The 23,607-nt window shown below is 40.4% G+C and overlaps 2 protein-coding genes across 2 annotated transcripts in view; both read left to right on the plus strand.

The window, feature by feature from the left end:
* The window catches only part of ARL13B (ADP ribosylation factor like GTPase 13B), an 84,744-nt gene extending 73,359 nt beyond the window's left edge, over positions 1–11,385 (plus strand). Inside the window, 1 exon segment of the mRNA XM_067546255.1 lies at positions 8,719–11,385. Within this exon segment, the coding sequence (XP_067402356.1) occupies positions 8,719–8,795 (77 nt within the window). The 3' untranslated portion in view covers positions 8,796–11,385.
* A 4,634-nt stretch (positions 11,386–16,019) lies between these two features.
* The window catches only part of NSUN3 (NOP2/Sun RNA methyltransferase 3), a 28,162-nt gene continuing 20,574 nt past the window's right edge, over positions 16,020–23,607 (plus strand). The window contains exons 1-2 of the mRNA XM_067546410.1: positions 16,020–16,155; positions 20,995–21,098. Coding sequence (XP_067402511.1) covers positions 16,054–16,155; positions 20,995–21,098 — 206 coding nt within the window. The 5' untranslated portion in view covers positions 16,020–16,053. The remainder of the gene's footprint in view (positions 16,156–20,994; positions 21,099–23,607) is intronic.

Here is a 23,607-nt window from a genome sequence, read left to right on the forward strand (position 1 = left end):
TGCAATTGCAAAAGTGAAACATTTATGTAACGTTTAAGATTTAATTTAATAAAATATAAGTGCTAGTGTGTTTGCGTGTGTGATTTAGTTCTTACCATTCCTAAAGTACTGCTGCTGCATCTGCAGCTTGACACAGGTAATGAGTATCATGTACTATTTCCTAAATTAATAAAAATCAAGTTACCTAAAAATTATGCAAGTTATACCCTTCTAGATGTTGTAAAATGCTGTATTGAGTTGTAAATTAACATGTTTTAGTGATCAGATTTGCACCATTGTTTAAGAAATATGTGAAGTATCAGTGGGAAACTTGATTTAAATCAATGATTTTCTCTTAGTGATTTAAATTGCCTTGATTTAAATCAATCCACCCTGTTTTCAACCAACTTTGTGAATAAAACTTTATTTTCATGCTCCCATCATTGGACATTTAAAAAAAAATTACCATCAAGCCCTCTTTACACCTCCTTGTAACTCGGGGTAAGGCGCACTTTGCACTAACCACACTCTCATGGCAGACTCCAAACCTTCAGAGGTTAAGCCCTGCCCAAACCTGTAACGGATTCATTCCAATTTTGATGGGCATAGTTGATGTTTGTTCTGTCTGGGGAAGAAACATATTCCTGGGAGGTGTTTGGTATCCAAATGTTTTTCCTCAAGGACTCTCAAGTGTAGGGACATGTGGCGGAAGCTACACCTACTCGAGCAATCCATGAGCCAGAGGAGATGAACACCTCCAAAGAGCAACTAAAAGAATCATCGTTAAGTAGTGCTCCCTTGAGCAGACACCACATCCCAGGATCCAGTAGCAAAAGAATGGCAGGAAAGAAGATGCTGTCAAAATGGACACTGGCTATGTTGACATCAACCAGGGCCTTCAGCATTGGTCAACACTACCTTGACATCAGCACTAACAAACTCATCTTTGGCAGCGGCACCACCAGCTTAGACAATGTCATCATCGGAGCCAGCACTGGCACTCCAACACAGTAGTGAGACCAAAAGGCAGAGTCAAGTGGAGCTCAAACACAGCTCTGAGCTTCAGGAGACCCCATCCTGTAAGAAGGAGAAGCATTATCATTCCTTAAGGTGAAAGTATCTGAGGCAGTAAACAAGGATGAATGCTAGCGCCAGTGTAGGTACCAGCACCAACCACCATGCTAATTACAACCCCATGTATGCCCTCTCAGAACTGTCATGATCCCTCTGGGGATATCATTCGTACCAGGGCAGTGCCCAGCACCAGAATTGGGACTGAGCCATTATTCCATGGCACTGTCATTTGAGGAGTCTTACTGTTCTTCAACATCACTGGATTATACCTTCTCCATGGTATTGAGCAGAGATGCCTTTCCTCTACTTTCAGGAAGCAACCCTAGAGTTAATACTAGTGATCCAGTTGGGCCAGATGTTGGACCGACAACTGCAACTGGGCCAGTACCCATATAACATGTTGCCCTGGCCACAGTGGTCTGAATGGGGGCCGTCATCTCAGGTGTGTCACAGCCGATCTCCCTCTTGTACCTCCAGGAAGTGGAGGACAACAGGCTCCTTTCTGACATCACTACCCAGACCATCAGCATCAGAGGTGGAAAAGTCAAACTCAACAAAGGCAAGCCCAAGAACAAACAAGCCCAAAAGCTGGATCTTTTTGGGTGCAAAGCCTACCCGTCTGCCACACTGCAACTCTATGGCAAACTAATAAGAGTTGTTTGCCAGATATAATTTCCTGACATGGGAAAGGTCTGTCGGATGTACCACAGGATGCTAGGAGGAATTTAGAGAGAGCATTATAGAATGCCAAACAGCTCTGAGGCGGTAATGGATGCCTCTGACATGGCCACAGCTGTGACCCTGGCTCTTGACATCTGAAATACCAAAGGAGGTCCAATATACTATATAGGACATCCCGTTTGAAGGAATGGAGCTTTTCACCAAAAGAATGGACAAATCGCTCTGTTCCTTGAAAGATTTGAGGCCCATCCCTGGGATCACCAATGATTTATTCACCACACCCTATAGGAAGCCCTACCACTATCAACCTGAACAGAGACAGTATGCTCACCCCTGTTTTTAGAGTAGACATCTGGACTACCCACCGCAGAAACCATTGCAATACTTAAGGAGATTAGTTGCCTCTCTGTCGCCCACCTCACCCCATCAGTTAAACAGCAGATTTCACAGGAATGTCAGGAACCACATCAGAAATGATCAGGAGACAGCAGTCATTCTAGGGAGTCACATTGCTCTGTTCCATCAGGCTTGGTCTGTTACTGCTTTAGACACATGGGTGTTCAACATAATTGCCCATGGCTATCCCATTCATTTCCATATCCTCCCCCTTTCCCATCCCCCTTCATTATTGAAGTTTCTCAGAGCTATTACATACATACCTGCCATTAGAAAACCTACCTCCACCTGGATCTCAGTATAATCCTCCTGAGGATTATGGAGTCTCCATTTTATTCTCCTTCAGAAAGCTCCTTGCATTACTTTGCTCTACATACTGTCTTCCCAATGGCTCTCGTTTCGGTTACATGAGTGAGCAAGCTTCAGGCACATATGGCTGTTCCTGTCTCTACAACATTCCATAGTGACAAGGTAGTGCTGAGACCTCACCGGAAGTTCATTCCTAAGGTGGTCTCAGAACTTCACCTAAAGCAATCAATCAACCTGCCTGTTTTCTTCCCAAAGCACATTCTGCACCGTGAGAAAATAAATTACTCACGCTAGAGAAGTGGTTCTCAAACTATGGGGTGGGTCTCCCACGGGAGGCGTGGGAATGTGTCCAGGGAGGCGCAAGCTGTGTGTTTTGTGTTTTTTAAAGAGCTCCGGCTATCAGCCTCCAGGAGTTGGGGCTCGTGCAGAAGGGCCAGGCGCACCTGGGAGGTGGGAGGATGGGATAAAGGGGATAGCTAGAGCTCTGCTGTCCTGGGGCTGACAGCCAGATCCTGGCCATCTGGGCTCGGGTTCTCCTTCCCCCCACCCCTTCAATCCCTCACCTGTCAGCCCCAGGGTGGCAGCAGCAGCACAGATGGAAATGGGTGCTAAATCTGCTGTGAAAAGTGATATTGACAAATATCACTTTGTCACCCTTGCTTTTGCATTGCCTTCAGAACTGGGTGCCCAGCCAGAAGTTGCCACTGCTCTCCTCTCTGCCTTCAGAGCTGGGCGGCAGTATATGTACTTGTAGGTGGGTGGGGCATAAGTGACTATAGACACACACAAGACGGGCGCGATCAAATAAATTTGAGAACCACTGCACTAGAGATATTCAGAAGCTTACTTTATTACTCTGACAGGACTAAGCTACTCAGCCTGTCACCCTGTCTATATCTAGTCCCAGCCAGGGTTTCTAAAAGTCTCATCTCACTGCAAAGGATATCAAAATGGATAACATAATGTATGCTGTGTTACCAGTTGGATGTTACTCGCCAACCAAACAGCAAGGTGTGTGGCACCAGAGCACAAGCAACAGTCCACCAATTGCTTCACGAGCATGTTATACGGCAACAAGAAGTAACCTACTGACCTTTGCCAAACGCCATGCCTTGTACGCAGCAATTAGGTCGGGTGCCCAGGTCAGGAGCGCGGTACTACAATCTCTGGTTGGACTGCTGCAGTTGAAACTCTTCATCCCCACTATCCTGAGGCAACACAGCTTGCCAGTCACCTGCACTGTGATCCCCACTGACATACGCTCCAAGAAGAAAGGTTACTTAACTGACAGTTACTGCAGGTTTCTTTGAGATCATGTAGTCAGTGTGAATCTCTCAACCTTCCCTCCATCTCTGCTTTTCACAGTCTTGAGTTAGCACAGGTTTTGAATTGCAAGGGAACTGGAGAGAGTTGTAGCTTTTGCACCCTTTACGCTGTCTCGTAAGACAACAAGGAGGCAACGGACACTGCTATTAAAAAAAAAAAAAAAAAATCCCCTCTCATTCGCATGAGGCAAGTGCACACCTACAGTGAAATCCACACAGACCACAACACCTCAAAGAACCACAATTACTATAGGATGAGGAAATTCTTTTTGCAGGTGTTCCATGTAGAGTAGTTTTGCTGCCTTTTAGCCAAGAAAAAAAAATCCACTGAAAATAACCAACTTGTTAAACTTTAAACAGCATCTTGTACTCATGCACAGTCATTATTTTATAAAATGTTTTTTTAGCCAAGTTACTTGCAAAGAATAAAAATACTTGATAGGTCAATAAAGCAAGCATATCATATGAGAATCTAAAGTCTCCATCCCCTTAAATGTGACTTTTGTGCTTTTAATTTCTGTCTATGCTTATGAAATAACACAAGTGCCCACTGAGTATTCCCATTCACTCTTGTGTGTGTCTGTAAGAATAGGAGAGTAATTTGAAATATTTTTATCTTTTTTAAAATGTTGGACTATTTCTAGAGATGTAGTAGACATATTGTACATGATGGCAGTATATATAGAGAGAAAAATCAGTACAACGGGCAGTACAAGAAACCTGGAAGGCTCTGTTTGTAGTGCTGTTTGAATGTTATCAGAAAAGTAAATGTTTTAACACTGTTGACTTACAATAGTAACATATAGTAAACATGGTGATCAGGCTACCGTATTTCCCCATGTATAAAATGCACCCTTTTTCGAAAAATTTGGGGTCTAAAAACTGGGTGCGTCTTATACAGTGGTTGTAGATTTTTTTACTTGCATTTATGATGAATAAAACTTGAGTTCAATAACTTTATGTAATACATTTTTTTTCAAATTTCGGGCCCCAAAATTAAGGTGCGTCTTATTCATGGGAGCGTCTTATACATGGGGAAATACGGTATTTAAGATCTGCATCTTATCATTCTTCCATCATTCTGCATGGAGAGTTGTATGCAGGATGTTTTTAGGCAGCGCCAACAGGTAGTATAGCCAATTATATGAAACTTTAATTGAGCAATTATTTTAGCTAAAGATTAAAATTTTGCCATCTATGCAAGTGACTGTAACACAACATGTATAAATAAGTGTCATATTATTCCTATTGAAGGATGTATTTGCATAAATCATAAACAACTTAAGCTACAGGAGCTCAAATTGCCCTCAAAACCCAATCTTCTTAAAATCCCTTTTTAGTTACCTAGTGACAGGTTGACTATAACAGAAGCCTCTCAAAAGCTTTCATTTACCTTGTTACAACTCAAAATGGTTCCCTCAATATTGGGGACCTGATTCTTTTCCCATACTGCTGTAAAATGGGAGTAACGCAATTGACTTACACTCAGTGGGTTTACATCCATGTAAAACCAGTCTTCAGTAGCTGATCTTATCCTAAGTACTATGGGGAAAATTAAGACTCCGATCCTGCTAACATGTATACATGTACTTAAGGAGTACATGCTATATAGACATGAATTTGCTTGTTTTTTTGTTAGTTCTAGACTCTAACAAATATTTAAATACAGATCATTACATTTATAGATAAACATTCTTGTGAAGGCATATTTTTTTAATATGAATTGGAATATATATTTGATGTTGTGACTTTTTAAAAAAAAACCCTTAAATTTTGCAATGGTAAGATATAAAAGGATTAGATTTACTGTTCTATTGACAGTACTATTGAAATTGAGATTCATAGGGTTCAAAAAGCTGCTTGTACATTTTCCTCTTTTCCACCTGTTTCTTGTTACCAACCATTCTGGACATTTTATTTTATTTTTAATATTTTGCATGTACTTAATCTGCATGCAAGTTTGTAAAAATAACCAGTGTTTGTGTAAGGCAGGATCTCTTTCCTCTGTTTTGTCATACTTGAAGTTGGTGCTAGGACTCAAATTTTCACACTTGAAACCCCATTGCTGGCAGCAGACACGTGGCACTGTTGGCTAAAAGTGACTAAAATATCCAATTCAGAGGTCTAGCATGATTGTTATAAGAACTAAAATATAGGTGGTCTCACTCTTGGGACACATCCTCATTTAGAGGAGAATAAAGAAAAGGTTGCAGTCAAATTCTACCAAATTTTACTTAAGTAATTCATTAAATGGCACAGATGAAAACTGCAAACACTGAGGAGCAATGCCCTTTTGACCACAACAGCAATTCTAGCTTTGATACCTTCTTCTTGCAAGGTCTGGGTATCCCCTTGTCAATTTTCTAAGGTCACCTATGAAATATTATTCTCATTTTCATTATGAATTTAAGTGGTGTTATCTATTCGGTGCTGTCTTCTTCAAAATGCACAGTGTTCAGAACTTTGTATAGTTAAGACCAGAAGGTCTGGAGTGTGCATCTTCCTGGAGGAACTGAGCAGTTTCTCCAAGGAAAGAGAAACAAAATAAAGCCTTCTCATATAACCTAACCACCATATATAGCTTTTATTACTTATTTTTTCCCAAGTTACTATTAAAATCAATTAATATGCTTATTCCAAAATACCCATTTCTTAATATTTATTCTACGATGACTTGGTGAAGCATTTTGAGTGAATGAACAACCAAGACATGTGCTTTTAAGCTGGACACTGTAAACAACAGTACCCTATAATAAAAAAGTGGTGCTAGCAAGGAAACATAATAATCGAGCATAAAATAACTGCCATTTTTAATTCATATGAAATATTTATATTTTACTAGGGCAACATGGCATCCCTGTAATTTGCCAAAATTTTAGGTTATCCAATCATGTAATCTGGTCATTCAAGTGTGTCTATGTGGGTTGTAGTCCTATGGTCAGAAGAATGAAAGTGCTAATACTAGCACACTGACATTCCCCTTTGCAATGTGGACTGGTGAATTGCTGTCACCCCAATCTCCCACTCCTGGAACCCGTCTTACTCTGCTTTGCTGTGTGAACTCCCACTCCTGGGCAGATCACGCACAGCATCCAGCAAGCAAGTTGCTCCCAACTGAGTGAGCGAGTGCCCCTAGCCGGCCACTCATGGGATCGTGCAATGGTGTGACCCCAGGCAATATCCCCAGTCCCAGATGCAATCCTAGGAACTGCCTCTTAGTGTTCAGTGTTGCCCACTGAACACTGAAAGCTCAGTGTGTTCGTCAGTTTATCAAAGAACTTGATATGCACCAGCCTTGTTACTTCAAATGGAGTCTTCAACATACTTTAAACCACATGCACTGCTTTAGATAAAATAAACAAACCAATTTATTAAGTAGAGAAAGATTTTAAGTGACTATAAATCAGAACAAGAGAAAATAGAAGGCAAATTGCATTCTAAACTAAGCTCAACACTTTCAGCAGCCTTACAGACTCAGATGATTCTCACTATAGGCTGGTTGGTCTGCCTCCAGCCAGGCCCTCCCCCTGTAATCAGCACTTCAGTTGCTTGGTGGTGTTTGTAGATGGAGGTGGAAGAGAGAGAGAGAGAGAGAGCAGAAAAATGTCTCTCCTTTTTAAAACGTTCCTTCTCCCCTCTGAGGCTTTGCCCCCCTTTCAGGGTCAGGTGACAAACAATGTCCATGTGTAGCTTCATCCGTGTCCTGATTCAGTGAGCATCCCCTCATCCTGGATTTGTTTGTTGACATCTAGGCCAATCCTTTGTTCCTGGAATGCTGAGCTGGGTTGTCCTATACAAGTCCTAATGAGGGGCAAATTGCTCCTCAGCTCTATAGAGTTTAGCCTAAATCTGTCTCAAGCCATGAGACACATCATAGTGAAGTCTCATAATCACACACATGACATTGCAACAAACATCTTACTATAACAATAACGTTCAGTATGCCATGAGCATTCCAAAAACATCTTACATGATTATACTATGAATTAAGCAATAAACAATTACACTATAAGGGTGAAAATGAAAGATACATAATTACACCATAACGGTGTACATGGGGGTGCAGTGTGTCACACACATTTATGAAGTTATTTGGCTATGTTTAGATCAAGAAACAGAATTACAAAAAAAAATTAGGCTTCTGTAATGTCAAAAATAAAGAGTGAGGCCTAAATTTTCCAAACTAATTAATGATTTTTGGTTGCCTTAATGTCTGGTTGCCCAATTTGAAAGGCTATTAGAACACTGGATTTTCAAAGAGTGAGCATTCAGTACTTTTCTGAAAATCAGGCCTCTTTAAAGTGTATGAAGTTGGTTGCTCAAAATCACTGGTCATATTTTTTAAAAATAGGCCTAATTTTTTTACTAGTATAAGTGTCCCTGATTCTAAAGTTGCATAAGTGCTAGACCAGCGGTTCCCAGACTGTGGCTCGTGACCCCAGATGGGGTCGTGCCATCAGCAGATGGGGTCGTAGCAATCCCTAGTATGTGGAGGATGCCATTTTGCTCCGCACAGTATGCCCTTGAATGTATGGCGCGTGAGAGGTCACACTGTGCAAAGAGCAAAATGGCATCCTCCATGCTGTCTGGGGTCCCGGCAGGAAATACTTCATTAAAATGGGGTCGTGATGACAAAATGTTTGGGAACCCATGTGCTAGACTTAGGTAGGCCTGTTTATGTCTGAAGTATTCAACAGTGCTCTGTTTGGATAATTTTCTAAATGGTTGGTCCTACAAACCTTTTATTGGGTATAATGCTTAATAATGAGATTAACACCATTTAAATCAATAATGCTACTAACAGTAAATGCTAGTAAGTAGTAAGTATTTGCAGGATCTGGCCTTAAAAAGAATTTAGCTGAATTAATACATCCTTTTGAAAAAGAGAGATATAAGCAGATGTTGTAAATTCGATGCTAACATGTTTTTCTTCTCTGGTGTGTTTCTTACATAGATTTCTATGGAAAGCCTCTACCTCCATTGACTTTACGGCAAAGACCTAACAGTGATACCCATGATGTCATTTCTTAACCAGCTCACATGATACATTTTTAACTTAATCAAAAAATTATATTAAATAATTTTCTTACTTGAAGACAACTTTATACTGTTTAAAAAGTTGCTGTGAAATGAGACAACAAGAATCCATTTTGTTTTCTGCCATGGGTTGGTTCTGCCGGATTTGATTGATCAAATTTTCTACATGACCTATTGGTTACTGTTCACATTTTCACCAGCTCTTCTTGAGGGGTTAGCAGAGAGATGGAGAACAGAAATGTTTGATAGCACTTGCATGCACATGGAATTTGGGATCAGGTTGGTACTGTTGGGTTTCATACTGGAGTTTACTTACCAGACTCTATAGTCATGTAACCCTGAAGAAAAACACCTTCAAGACCAAATGCAATTAGATTGTGTGTGCACATCAAGACTGTGGTTCAGATGTTGTGTAGTAATCAGTATTTCTACAGCTAATAATTTTAAGAAATGTTGCAAGACGTATGCATGTTAGAGTAAATATAGAGAATAATACACTACAAATGTTAACTATATTTTTATAATTTTTTCTAATATTTTATTTAGGAATTTGTGTTAACATTAATGCTTGTTACTCACCACCAAAATAGTGTCTAGAAAGTGTTAGAAATTTGTTGATAACTTTACCCATATGGAGTATATTGACTTTTATGTTTACTTTACAATAGCAATACATTTTGGTTGGGATTTCCATCACAAGTTGCCCTAACTATTCATATATTGGTCTTCTGGCAGTCCTCTGGGGCTTATAAGATAGATTTTACCCATAAAAATGGTACTTGAAGGGACTGTCTAAAAGTTTCCTTCTTACAGATCATTTTCTTTTGTTAAATGGGAGTTGATGTGCATACTAAATCTGTTCCAAAAAATCTTAACTGATTATTGTATTATCTGCTATAAGATAGAATTGCACACAAATGAAATTTTGAACTCATTTCAATGAAGAATTCGGGTGAAAAATCAAATCACTTAGCATACATGTCTATTCAACATGTTCTTTAAAACAATAAAAATGTCATATTAAAAATGTAAAAGCAGAGATTTTTAAGTCAATGTAATGGACCCAATTCTAACCCTCCAAATAATGTGCCCCTCTCATATTTAAAAAAAACAGGAGTGGGTATGTAAATATTGGAGGATAGAATTGGATTTACTGTACTTCAGATATTGGATGCAAGTTTGTATTCTGTTACATTTGGAAGAATCATTTCTACACCGTGTGTGTATATATAATTTTACTGTTTAGTTGCTGTTGACTGGAAAACCTTCCCTACAATGTTAAAGCAAGTTGAAACTGTTTGTGAAAAAAAACATAGGTCCTAAATCCAAGGAGCTTGAAATAGGCAGGTATTGGTGACTTTCTATTACACTACCAGCTTCCCATTATCTCAAACTAGCAAAAGACTCTAGGCAGTGCTAATGCAGTGAAATATTGTTTATCAGCTACCTTAAAATTGGAAAGCATTGCATGAGGTTTAGCTGGGTGACTCTTGTTAAAGTCAATGGGAGTGATACAGCTAAAATCCCACACAATTCTTTTGAAATAAAACCTTATTTATGTTTTTAAAACATTAGTTTGTTTTAACTAAAACAATCACTAACATTAATGATGTGTATTGCATTGGGAAGAGAAAGTACTCAAATTCAATGAGTAACTGTAAATATGAAACAGTTTGAATGTGACTATGGAAGTAGCTGGAGAATACTTCCCTGGTAGTGGTAACGGGGTATGGTAACAGGGTTCTGTTTGAGTAAATAATGATACTATTGTGGCACAGGCTGGCTTGCTTTCAATAAACAAGTCTTAATATTTAGCATATTTTGCTTAAAAGTTTACATGCATGATCCCGTTAATCTTACCATTTTTAGCTACCTTGTCATACGCATTCCTTTGGCTTGAGAGGTCCATATATTGTGTGTTCATACTATTTTCAGTTTAATCTTGATCTTTGGAGGTTTTTCTCTTATGCAAAACAAATAAAATTAATGAAAGTCTTTGTTTATCTTTTTAAAAGTATAACTAAAAGGAAAGTTGGCATGGAACCTAAATGAGAAACTGAAACTTAAAATATTGATATTTCTCATATTCAAAATTTGTTTCTACTATTAAAATTTATATATTTATGAGATCAAATTACTAGAAATATTTTCATACAGTTTTATATATGAAAATGTATTATAATTATTGACTACATTGTTTTTCTCATTGCTTTTTATTAAACCAGCTTTTTAGTTGTTGAAGATCACATTTCCTGAGGACTTCTGTGTATACAATAAAACTAATGTACAGCATCCAAGTGTTTTCCTTATATTTCATATTAATTACTTTTTGAAGGCAAGTTCAGAAGAACCTCATGAATTATTATTAATGACTGTGGGAGCCATTTTGCAATTTGCATTGCTAAATACCATGAATTAGTGAGAAAGTGAACAAATTTAAAAAAAGAAATAAAGTAGCCACAACAGTTACTTCATGTATTTTGACAACTTTAGTTTAATATTGATATTTCAGAGTGTGGATTGTAATATATTATTTAAAATACTATTTTAAATTATATTTTGAGATTTCACTACAGCACTTAACTATTAATCTTTGAGAAGGGAGGAGGTACTGCCAGTTTTTGAGCAAACTATAAAATGGGTTAGTGAGATTCTGCTGTATTTGTGTCTTGTATTTTGTGTTTGAGATTTTATCAATGTATTCAACTAAGAGTGCTTACTCTTAAATACATGGATGATTCACATATGCAACTATTCTCTTAGATAAACCTGCTATTTTGCAACATTTTAACTTCTTTATGGGAAATGAGGAAAGGTAGGTGAGATAAGGTCCCCACATAACTTCATAATATAAGGGCATAGTAGGGCTGCAAATGCTGGATTAAAGTTAAAATGTAATTAATGTTTCAAAATGCAAACCAGTCTCTTTTTTCTTTAACCCATTCTACCCTGCTCCAAATAAGGGGGACACGAAGATTACTGAAATGCTTAAAATTTCTTTAGTATAAATAATACTTAGAACTTTGTATTTTAAAAGTGCAGTACAACCATTAAACTTTGGCATGGTCTACAGCAACATTTTTCTGATTAATAAATTCTCATGTAAATTTACAATAAATGAGAGAACCCCACACTTACATAGGACTAGGAGAAAACTGGCTCTGAAAAAATGATGCTTATAACGTTAGACATGTGGGGTGAGATCCTCACCCAGTTGCAGCCGCTTTATGATGGCTAAAGGAGACTATGCAATCTACAGAGGTCCTAAAAGATTTCACACGGTGAGAACTGCAAAAGATGATGGTTGTCAAAAGACCCTTTGCAAGCCCTTATGTAGGGAGTATTGGGGGTGTCAGGTACAAAGGGTGCAGCATTGCAGAGATTCTAAAAAGCACTATGCCTCATAAGGCAGCATGAAAAAGCTGGGGTAACTTAGACGGTCCTGAGGGATTTAAAGCCATTTTAGTCCCCACCTCCTTATGAGCTACGAAATCTGAGCTGGGCTTCTTAGAAGCACAGCACAAAATTTCACCATTAAAAGGTATACACAATGATAATTTTATCTGCTGGATAGATATTCTGTACCAGCTCTTTTTCTTCTCTCGATCACAAACATATTTTTTTTCCTGAAAGCTGTGCTTCTGGGTCTATCAATGCCACTTTAGACAGCAATGGTGTTCAGTATGCTAACTTATTGGTGCTTCCTGTTAATTTTGTCAGAACTGTCTCCGTGGCTGCCACCTTTGGAGTTCATTCAACTCAGCATACTATTATTACCTCAAAAGGAAACACTATCCTAGGTTATTTCACTAAAAATGCCATTAGTTAGATTTAGTTACTAAGTTTTAAAAGTGAATAGAAAGCTAATAGAAGTTTACATGAGGCAGAGACAAGTTCAAGTTATTTTTTCCTGCTGTTTGGATACACTCCGCTTTCTTTCCTAAGATCACTTTGGCATTTACTAGAGGGTGATCTATACTCCTCAACAGACTGTACCAAGATGCAAAGCCCTACCTGTCCCCTGGTGAATATGGCTTTGACTCACACCCCTTGCACTGGTAGTGAAAGGAAAAATTATAGGAGTGTGATTGAATTTCAGACAGTATCACCCCAGACGTGGGGTTATAAAATGGGTTGGCCTCAAACTGGGAAATTGCATTGGCCTAACTGGTCCCATCACTCAATGGGAGTCTTTGACGTCATCTTGAGCAGTTAGGCCAATGCTGAGCACTTTTGAAAATCTCATCCCTAGGGTTTGGGGCTTTTTAAAATTATATATATGTAAAATATAGTAGTTTAGTAAACTTATTTGTGTTTGATTGGCTACAGGGTCCCATATGACCATTATTTTGAATTTCCTTTCATCTTGAGAAGTGGAAATCCAGATGCTCAGGTTAGAAGTCCTGCTATTTTTTAAATTTGGCATAAAAGTGTTTATTTTAATAAAATGGATGTTTGTACTCCAAATTTCTAAAATAAATATCCATGCTTCAGCTCAGATTTATTTTGTATAGTGGCAATGTTGAGTCATTTATCTGTCAACCTGGCCCACTACGGAAGAATGAACTTTCACATTTCATTAACGTTATCAGTTTAGAGCCAAATTATTCATTCTTATATGTCTGGCCAAATAGCTTTCTGTGCCAATCTGGTGCCTTTCACCCCTGACCACTAACCTCTGATTTACATGTCCATTTCAGTATTTTCCTGTTCCTTGGAATGTGGAGTATTTTGCAAGCTGCTTACAAATTGTTTCCTAATCACCAAAGATACAATGTACTATTGTACATAACCAGTATCTCAAAATGTATCTAGTCCCAGCATATCCATTATTCCGGGGGAGAGAGAAATATAATCTTGAAACCTTCAGCAACTTCCTCACCACCTGATCTGGGAGGACAGCATTCATTTTCATGATCCTGTAATTTTTAATATTGGATAGCTTTCGACCAAAGCTTTAAATTTGCTATCCACTGCAATCAAGCTACATCAGATATGATTCAGACTGAGAGTAATATCTGCTGACCTCTTGCTAAATTAACCTACTCTGATTATTCAGGACCATGTCACCTGCAGGTGTGATACTTAACATTGATAAGGCTATGTCTGAGCTAGTAAAGAGGAAACTCTAGCCCCAGTGTTCTATTTTGCTTGAAGGGGAAGAAAAGAAACACCCCACAATCCTTGCAGCTGGGCTGTGCGGAGGTACAGAAATGAGTACTGGCACAATGGCATGCCTTCTTGGAGTGCATGGGAGTCTATGAAGATTCCAATACAACAGTTGAGAGGGGTGGCACTTACTCAGTGGTATTTTTGAATGCTGCTGTCTCTCTTAGCCCAAGAATCTGGGTTTGCACCCCTCTTTTGAAAATACCAGAAGGTTTCAAGGGCTAGTCCACATTGCTTCTGCTTTCCTGAAATGGAGCCCTGAATCTTAAAAGAAGTTAGTTTTACTTTTAATCATTGTAAGGAATGTCTTTTTCATCCAAAGTAACTCCCCAAAATCACTACTGCAGACACTTTAACTTACTTTTTATGGTGCAGAAACTCTTAGTATTAATAGCTGTGGCTTGATTTATTTAAAAAGCTGTTGAACTCAACTTCCACTTCAGGCAATGGGCCACCAAAGGTTCTGCTAAAAAATTAATTTATTTGTAAAATTCCAAAAAAGTCCATGTCTGTTTTTAAAAAGTAATGTTAAAAAGTAAAAGCAAAGTTCTTTCAAAATGTTTATGCTATTTGTTTATCAATAAGGTAAACAGGAGGTAAAATGCTCTTCTGGCATCAGTCATTGGGTTCAAACCTGCAGAAGACTTGGCCCTGTATGTATGACTCTGACTATTTTTATCCATGTTCAGTATATTACAGAAGTTTGCATTTAAAAAAAAATTAAAAATCCCCAGACCTTTTGCAATTGACATTTAAGAAAATGTATATTTAAAGTTTTATTTTGACTTCTGGCTCTTTCTCTGGGGCCTGGCTTGACTAATCTTAGACAAGCTTCTACATTTGGTGACAGTATTTTGTAAGAGGCATGCTCTTAGTTCTTTGGGGCTTTTTTAAAGCTAGCCTCACTAATGAAAAAGATGAAATAAAGGAATTCAGGGCAGAATAAATTTTGAAGGCCAAGTAGTGTACCAGACTAATTAGCACTCTCAAATCAATTCCTATAATATTTTAGAGGACTTTAACTTATTTAACCTATGTTAGTAGTTCTCAAGCAGGGGTACGCAGAGGTCTTCCATTTGGTACATTCACTCCTCTAGATATTTACCTAGTTTTACAACAGGCTACATAAAAAGCACTAGTGAAGTCAGTACAAACTAAAAATTTATACAGTGACTTGTTTGTACTACTCTACATACTATATAGTGTATATAGTATACACTGAAATGTAAGTACAATAGTTATATTCCAGCTGATTATTTTACAATTATATGGTAAAAATGGAAAAGTAATTTTTCAGTAATAGTGTGCTGTGACACCTTTATGGTCTTGTGTGATTTTTGTAAGCAAATATTTTTAAAGTGAGGTGAAACTGGGGGGTACACAAGGCAAATCAGACTCCTAAAATAGGTACAGTAATCTTGAAAGGTTGACAGCACAGAGTGTTTCCATTTTGCCTGTTTTTTAATTTATTTTTTCCTGAGGCTAGTCTGGCCTGGCCCAGGATTATCAGCATACTGAAAACATCTTGGATTATCGAGTAAATGGGTTGTATTTTTTTCCTGGGTATCTGTGACCAGCCCTCATTTTAATACACACCATCTCATGAAACACCAGGAATGGAAACTGGAGAAAGTGGCTGCCCTGTGAAAATGAGCATGGGGCCTTGGTTTTGATTGCAGGAATGAGATTTGAGTTGTGAGGGCATGTGAGCTGCTGCTGCTGCTTCATGCAAGCAATGACAGGAGCTTGGAGGGGGAGGACACGTGCCTGGGCAGCTCCGTGTGCAGGCAGGGGCGTCAGGAGTGAGATGGCCTTGCTCTGAGTCTGCAGCGCCCAGACGAGACGACGCTGCTCTGGGTGTGATGGGCGAGTGCTGGAGCGGGAAGGGAAGGGACGTTTGAACCAAGCTCCGCCCGAGTCCCCTCGCCTGATTGGCCCTCTCCGGGTCCGGCTTCCTTCCTGGGCCTGCCCCCTTTACGGGGGCGGTGCTGTTTGACTGTGAGCTCCCCCTTGGCTCCCTAATCCCCGCCCTTACTGGCCGCAGCGCCGTGTCGTGAGCCCGGACCGGCCGGGCCTAGACGCCATGTGGCTGCGTCTGCTGCGCGCCCCAGCTCGGCTGCGCCCGCGCCGTCAGCTCGCTGCCTCCTCTGAGGCGCCGGGGGACCCTTCCTTGGCTGGGGAGCAGGTGAGAGCGGGACAGCCGGGCTGGCCTCGCCGCGCCCATCGGAGCCTGGCCGGGGCTCCTTGGTGCACACGGAGCGCCGCGCTGAGAGCAGCTGCTGCGCGGGGGGTGGGTCGGTGGCGGGTGAGCCTGTGCCGTAGCCACAGCTATCGGCTGGCAGTAGGCGGCACACAGCCCCGGGGATGGGGGGATCAGACCCTCCAGGCTCCCCTGCCATTGGGAAGGAGCCCTTCCTGCCCCACTGCTGCCCCATTGCAACAGCCCCAGGGGTCAGGCTGGCAGCAGGGCAGGGCAGCGGAGCGCGCGAGGGAGTCGGGGACTGGATCCCCTCTCCACAAGGAAGAACCGAACTAAGAGTGAGGGCTGAAGACTTGGCGTGAAATCGGATTGAAGGAAAGACATGGGGGGAGGGAGTCACTCCAAAACAACCCACCCAGATGTCCTCTGCTCCCCGCACGTGAACCCCCACGTGCCCAGCAACAACACCTGCTCTCCCTGGCTTTCCCCATCTCTTCCCTCTTCTCCATCACTGGTGCAGTGTGAGCTCCCTTCCAGTTTCCATCTCCCTGACCACCCGAGTGTTGCCACCTTGACTGCCAGACTCTGTGTGGGGGATTTTTGGTAAATCCCCAGCCTGGGTTGCGAGAATCTTGGGGGTCATTTACAATTTTTTTTCCTGACCTTCATGACTGTGGGGTAAAGCTTTAAATTGGGATCTAAATGTGCCTAGGAACCTGGGAGAGCAGAGAGAAAGAACCCCGACTTTATTATTTGAACCAAATTATTGGTTGTGGGTTTGGTAAGCCGCTGTCATGAATTTTTGGAGTTTGACTCATGATTTTTGAATGCTTCATGTTGGCAGTGCTGCATGAGTGGGTAACAGGTAGCTTTCACATTATTTTGCTGATAGTTTCTGGTAGCCAGTGGTTCCTAGCCATAGGGACTAGTCTAGGTTTAATGGGGGAGATACAGAAAGAGGACAAGGGCTTATCTACATGGGAAATTAACTGGCTTACCAATACTGGTATGGTTATGTTGCTATGGCTACAAACCCATAGACTTTAGGGTTACAAGGGATCATCATGACTAGGGCCCTACCAAATTCATGGTCCATTCTAGTCAATTTCACAGCCATAGGATTTGAAAATTGGTCAGTTTCATGTTTTCAGCTGTTTCCATCTGAAATTTCACAGTGCTGTGACCCTAGAGCTTTGAAGGCAGCAAGAAGGTGAGTCTGATCCTGTGCTGCTGGGAACACCCTGAGCTTGGCCAGGACTAGCGGCTAGGGGCCCCTAGCTGGGGCACTCCCAGCAGCACAGGGGAGATTGGATCCAACTCCACCTCTGGAAGCCTCCTCCAAGAGTTGCCGCCTCCCACGGAAGTGATACTGGAAAAAAGTGGAAACGTGACCCAAACAAGCCCAATTTGGAACCCGCGACAAAGATGGCGGATTTGGCATTTCTGGTTCCCAGAACAAAGATGGCGGATTTGGCATTTCTGGTTCCGGTGGGCCTGCGGAAGCCAGAAGTGCGCAGAAGCGACCGGCCCAAAAATAAGTGGAAGTGTCCATGACCAGCCGAAAACAAGCAGCTGCCGGAAGCCGCAAACAAGCCCAAACCCACAACCAGCGACTCTTGCGGGAAGCAAGCAACTTGCGGGCAAAGCAAGCCTAAGTCCACCTGCTCCAGAGCTTCCTGCAACAGGGGGAAGTACCTGATCAGATTTCACAGGCAAGGGCTTATTTCATTGTCTGTGACAGATTTTTCATGGCTGTGAAATTGGTAGGGCCCTAATCATGATAATCTAGTCTGATCTCCTGCACATTGCAGGTCATAGAACTTCACCCACCCACTGCTGTAATAGACCCCTACCTGAGTTACTGAAGTCCTCAAATCATAGTTTAAAGATTTCACAATTTAAACACAGAATCTACAGTTACACAGACTCTACCATTTATTCCCTGGGTGGGTATTTTTATTTCAGAATAAGAATGTCCACACAAAGTTGTAACTGTATAATTATACAGATATGCTGGTAAATTTCCCTGTGTAGACAAGCCCCAAGAAAGGAGAAATGGAGGTGGAGAAAAAGCTATGTGAAACTAGTGGTTCATGAATTTTTAAGACAGTCTTATGGTTTTGGAGGGCCCCACTTACGATTTATGAATGCTTGGGGTTCGCAGTACTGAAGATGAGTGAAGTGCAAGAAGATAACAAGCAGCATAAGCAGTGAAAGTAAACTATACTCATTTGCAGACTTTAATGTAAGATATTACTAGTAAGTCTTCTTAGGGTCTCTTTTTTTTTTTATATATATGTAATTTTGATTATTTTTAATTTGCTAATGCCCATAAGTATTAGAAGTTGTCTGGCTCTATTCTCTCTCTCCCTTTCCAGAAAATAGAAAAAGTGGTCTTGACATATTTTGGTAGCTTCACTTCTGTGCGCTGTTAAATATATCCTAACCAGCTCTGATATTTTAGGTCCCACTTTTGCATAGAGCACCCTGTGGGCAGATCCACGCTGATTTCAAGGGCTCTGTGTAGGCCCAGAGGTCCCCCTGTGTAGTTCTTTATGCAGGACTGGGGCCTGAACCTCTAACATCAGCAGGTTAAGAACTAGGTGTATCCCAGCTCCTGTAGATCAGGCCACTCCTCTGACTGGAATTTGGTTCTGAACTAAAGCATCTAAAATCTGTCCCAACCCAATGGGTTACAAAGCGTTTGCAAACATTAACCAGTTATTATAAATAATAGCGGGTGTGTTTGTTTTCCTTGTTATATACTTCGGGGCTCCTATGCCTAGCTTTTCTTGGGTACTTAGTGTATTCCTTACCCTGAAAAGTGAAGATGATGGGGAGTTCCATATGCACTGTGCCACCCTGATTTTATACAGACTTGCTTAATATGCAATTAAATTTTTTCCCCTACAAACCAACCCAACGTATGGACTCTATGTTCTGAGGCAGAAAAATCTATGTCAGTTTTTCAGCAGAAATATAGTTGCATCATTGTTGGAAACAAGTACAACCCTTTCTAGTGTAGATAAATAGCCTAACAGTCAAAACTCTGTTCTTTTGTATTATCACCAGTGATAGAGATTCTGCTGACCTATTTATGCTCTCAGCTATACCTGTTAACTTCAGATTGTGTTTTCAGTGACACATGTGCAGCCCCATTAGCCTACTCTGTAAAATAAATAAATAAATAAATAAAATTAAATAAAAAATAATAATCTGCAAAACTTGCTTATAGTGCTTCCATGGTTCAGTTAATTTTCCTGCTTTAAGGTGATCTACAAAGTGTGTGTGGGGGGAGAGGAGGCAGAAGAAAAAATATGTTGGTGCTGGCTTTTATTTTTGCATCTTTATGAGATACGAAGAAGCAAATGAATTTTGCTGAAAATTTTTTTTTTCTTCAGTTTGTTTTCTTGGCTTTTTTGTACCTTAGAAGTATCAAGTTTTGCTTTCCCACTTTTTTGCTGGAAGTCTCCTTGCAGGAATGCAGAACAAGAAATGGGAGTCTTCATATCTGTTAATGGAAGGCGCAGGAACATTGAAACTTTAGTAAAGAGCTTTTTCCTCCTGGTTCTGATAGATATTTTTGTGGACACATCTATGTAACGAATGCCTACAAACAAAAGCAACATTATAAACAGGCTTTCTAAAAATTCCTTTTCTTAATTACTCAAGCTTCACTGCTGTAGTAGGTTTGATTTACTATATCAATTAGTTCTCTAGTCTTCCAGGAACAATGTGGAACACAAGACCTCAATTCTATTTACAAAAACAAACAAACCCCCAAAACCTTCCTCCTTTAAAAGCACTGTCCATTCTCACCTTTTAATTCTCATCTTTATAGAGCCTAAAAAAGAACACAAACCCAGTGTTTTCCCTTGCAGGTGTTCTTTAAATAGCTTAATTTGGCACAGAAGCCAAAATACCTGTCTCAGTGGATTGTTTCTGCAGAATGAGTCCCTAAATACTACTAGGAATTTTCTTTGTATGCGTAAGGTCATGTCTGTACTGCCACTTTTACTGGCAAAACTTATGTTGCTCAGAGGTGTGAAAAAACACACCTCTGAGCAACAAGTTTCACTGGCATAAGTGACAGTGTGCACAGCGCTATGTTGGCGGGAGAGCTTCTGCCACCAACATAGCTACCGCCACTCCTTGAGGTGGTTTTATTATATCCACGGGAGATTTCTCTCCCATCGGCAGAAAGCAGCCACATAAGTGATCATACAGCGGCGGCGCAGCTGCATTAGTACAGCTGTGCCACTGTAAGCTCGCTAGTGTAGACATGGCTTAAGTAAAACAAAAAGACAGTACGGTTGGATTAATTTTATTGTTCTTATTCATGCCTAGAAGAAAGCAATTACTATAATTCTTCAAGGTGGGTTTGGATTCCATATGACTTGCATAAGGATGCAGTTTAACTTCTGTCTTCTAGTTAAGATACATTGAGAAGTGTTCCTTGGCAGGGAAACTGATTTTCTAGGGATATGATCTCCTTAATCATGGTTTGCTTGTTGTGCTCCTGGTGTGTTGGAGCCCCAGGATCCTTATAATTTATTTGGCAGCCACAGGGAAGGATCATCATGAGCATACAGTTTGGATGATTTGTTCTCAGGTTAGAAAAGGGAGGGATATTCAGACATCTTATTTTACAGAGGGCTCCAAAATTTCTGTTACCAGCCCTGAAAACATGTATACCATGCCCATCAATGTGGTAACTGAGCCCTTAATGTCATATTTATCCAAACAAATACGTTTAAAGTCTGATGTCCTGCGAACTTTGGCTAATAGTTTTTCATGGCGGCTTTTTTTTCCTTTCCCTCTAAGCTGGAATCAGAAGGGAAGCTTCAAAAGCAGATCTGTCAAGTTGTTCTGGATCACTTTGAGAAGCAATACATGAAGGAGCTGGGAGAGGCCTGGAGCACAGTCAGGTTATTTTTTCTCCTTTCTTTACCTCATTAAAATAACTGCAAATATCTATATAGAATGCAAACAAACTGGAACTTGTGTTTCTAATTAATTTAAGTGTAAAACTAGGATACCAGGATGGAATGATAGAGCTCTGTCTTTAGTAATCCCAGTCAAGCATCTGGGAAATGAGGGAATGTGCAGAAAAAATCAAATCACCTGATGTAGAGATACAGTTTTGGTGACAAGATCCTTATATTAACATATGGAATCTGATCTTTTCATTCTTGATGGGATATTGTCCCACTTGGACAAATCTCCTCAAGGAATTGAAAACATAAAGGCTGGATGCCCTCTCCATAACCATAACTCAGTTGTGAAAAGAAAAAAAGACAGTGGAATGAGCTGAAAACGAAGTATAAGTCCATCGCCTTGAATTGCTTCGTCAATGAGTGTCATGATGACCTTCAAGACAGATTTACAAGCTGGAGAAAATTAAAACAAGGAAATATTTATAACAAAATATCTTTTATAATTCTTATCTTTGTTCATACACGTTCAGACCACTAATGTCAAAAAAGCAAACAATTGTAAATACAGTTGGTTATAAGAAAAATAAGACAAACAAATGCTTATTTTCTGTAACGTTCCACTACAAGTAAAGAGAGGGAAATATTTCTTTTTCCTTTTCTCCTCTTCCCTCCTGATTTCCATTTTTGCTTTTTGTTCTATCTTCCTTCTCTTTACTCCTTACAATACATAGAGCCAAATCATGGTCTGGCTGAAGTCAGTAGGAGTTTTTAGTTTGACTCTGAGAGCACCAGGATTTGGCCCATGGAAAGTCCACTGTGTGGTCAAAGGAGGGGAGGTGCATGATCGAGTTTCATATTTTATATTTTCTGTAGTAATTTACTTTTTAAAAAAAAAAAAAAAAAAAAAAAAGGAAACAATAATTATATCAGAGACAGTGACCAAAAAAAGGTAAAATGAACTTTAGAAATATTCACCATTTTAAAAGAGGAATCACTCCAATTACAGAACAAACAGTAACTTGATTTGCTATTAATGATATTTATTTCCCTGGGTACTTTTCTAAGCTGTGCTTGATTAAAATAACATTCTCTCATTACTCAGCTGCTTCTTCTGCTACATCCTGTGGTGAGATAGTTATCCCTATCTTACAAACAGGTCAGTGGAGTCACATAGAAATTATGTGATATCCCCAAGATATTTCAACAGAGCTTTGACAGTTTATGCAATTGAAGAGCTCCCAGAGACAGAGTTGGAGAACATAATTCAAATAATGTTTTACCATCCTGCCATTTTAGAAAATATAGTTCCCATTATAGTTTTCCAGTACTCTGTGGACAGGACCAAACCATGATGGGATAGCGTGGCAAAATATTACTCCTGGGGGAATTCTGTGCCACTGCTCGTGCGCAGAATTCATGTCCCCCTGCAGATTTTTTTTCTCCACAGAAAATACATTCTGCTGGAGAAGCGCTGCAGTTACTCCTTTTGGCCTCCAGGGGCTGTGGTTGCACCAAAACAAAGCACAGCCTGCTCACCAGCAGTAGCAGCATTCCTTACAGCGCTCTGTCTGTGGGGTCAGGTTAGAAGGTACAAGATATGCGGGGAGGACAGGCAGAATTGGGCACATGGGGCTGCTGGGTGTTGTCACATAGACTGGGATTCAGAAGGGCTAGTTGGGGGGATAGACTGAGGCAGGGGCTGAATGGGAATGGGAGTGCAGGGCCACATTGGGATGGGGGTGACTGACTGGGAGTGTAATGACACATGGGATAGGGGAGGGCTGCAGGGACACCTGGGGGCAGGGGAAGGGAGAGGGCTGAATGGGGTGGAGGGTAGCTATATGGGGGGGTGCAGTGACACATGGCGACTGGGGGAAGGAGGACGGGGGGAAGCAGAGGTGCAGGGACACATGGAGACGGGCAGATGTGCCTGAGTGAATGGGAGAGACTAGAGAGTCAGCCAGGGTCTACATGGGGGAGGCTCCCCAACTCCCTAACAATCCTTCGTCCCCCCTATCTCCCCTCCCCCCCCCCCAAAAAAAAACAAAAAAAAACCTGTTCCATTCTTCTCCCACCCACACCCAACAACCTTCCAGGCTCACTCCCATGCTCCTTCCCAGCAATTGTGTCCCCCTCCCTCAGCTCCTCCGTTACCCCTAACTCCCCCAAGCCTTTGCACCACTTCTGTATTATAGTTTAAATGCATTATTACTCAAAGTTCTGCATTTATATGCCTAGTAAGGAATCTCTTTGTCAAAAAAACCATTTCTTGAATCTTTTTTGTTTGTATTGTTACAGACATACTTGTGGCAGGCATTGTGAAATAAATTACCAAAATAATTAAAACTGGTATGATTATATTGTGTTGTTTTGGCATAATTTGAAGAATTTTGCAAAATTTTTAATATTTTGGCGCAGAATTCCCCCAGGAGTAAAAATATTTTAGCGTAATTCAGAGTCTACTATCAAACATTTTATTTTGAAACACTTCAGTCACTTT

This window comes from Emydura macquarii, unplaced genomic scaffold (assembly GCF_026122565.2).
Source record: "Emydura macquarii macquarii isolate MOO-44397 ecotype Brisbane River unplaced genomic scaffold, CSIRO-AGI_Emac_v2 contig_1119, whole genome shotgun sequence".
NCBI lineage: Eukaryota > Metazoa > Chordata > Testudines > Chelidae > Emydura > Emydura macquarii.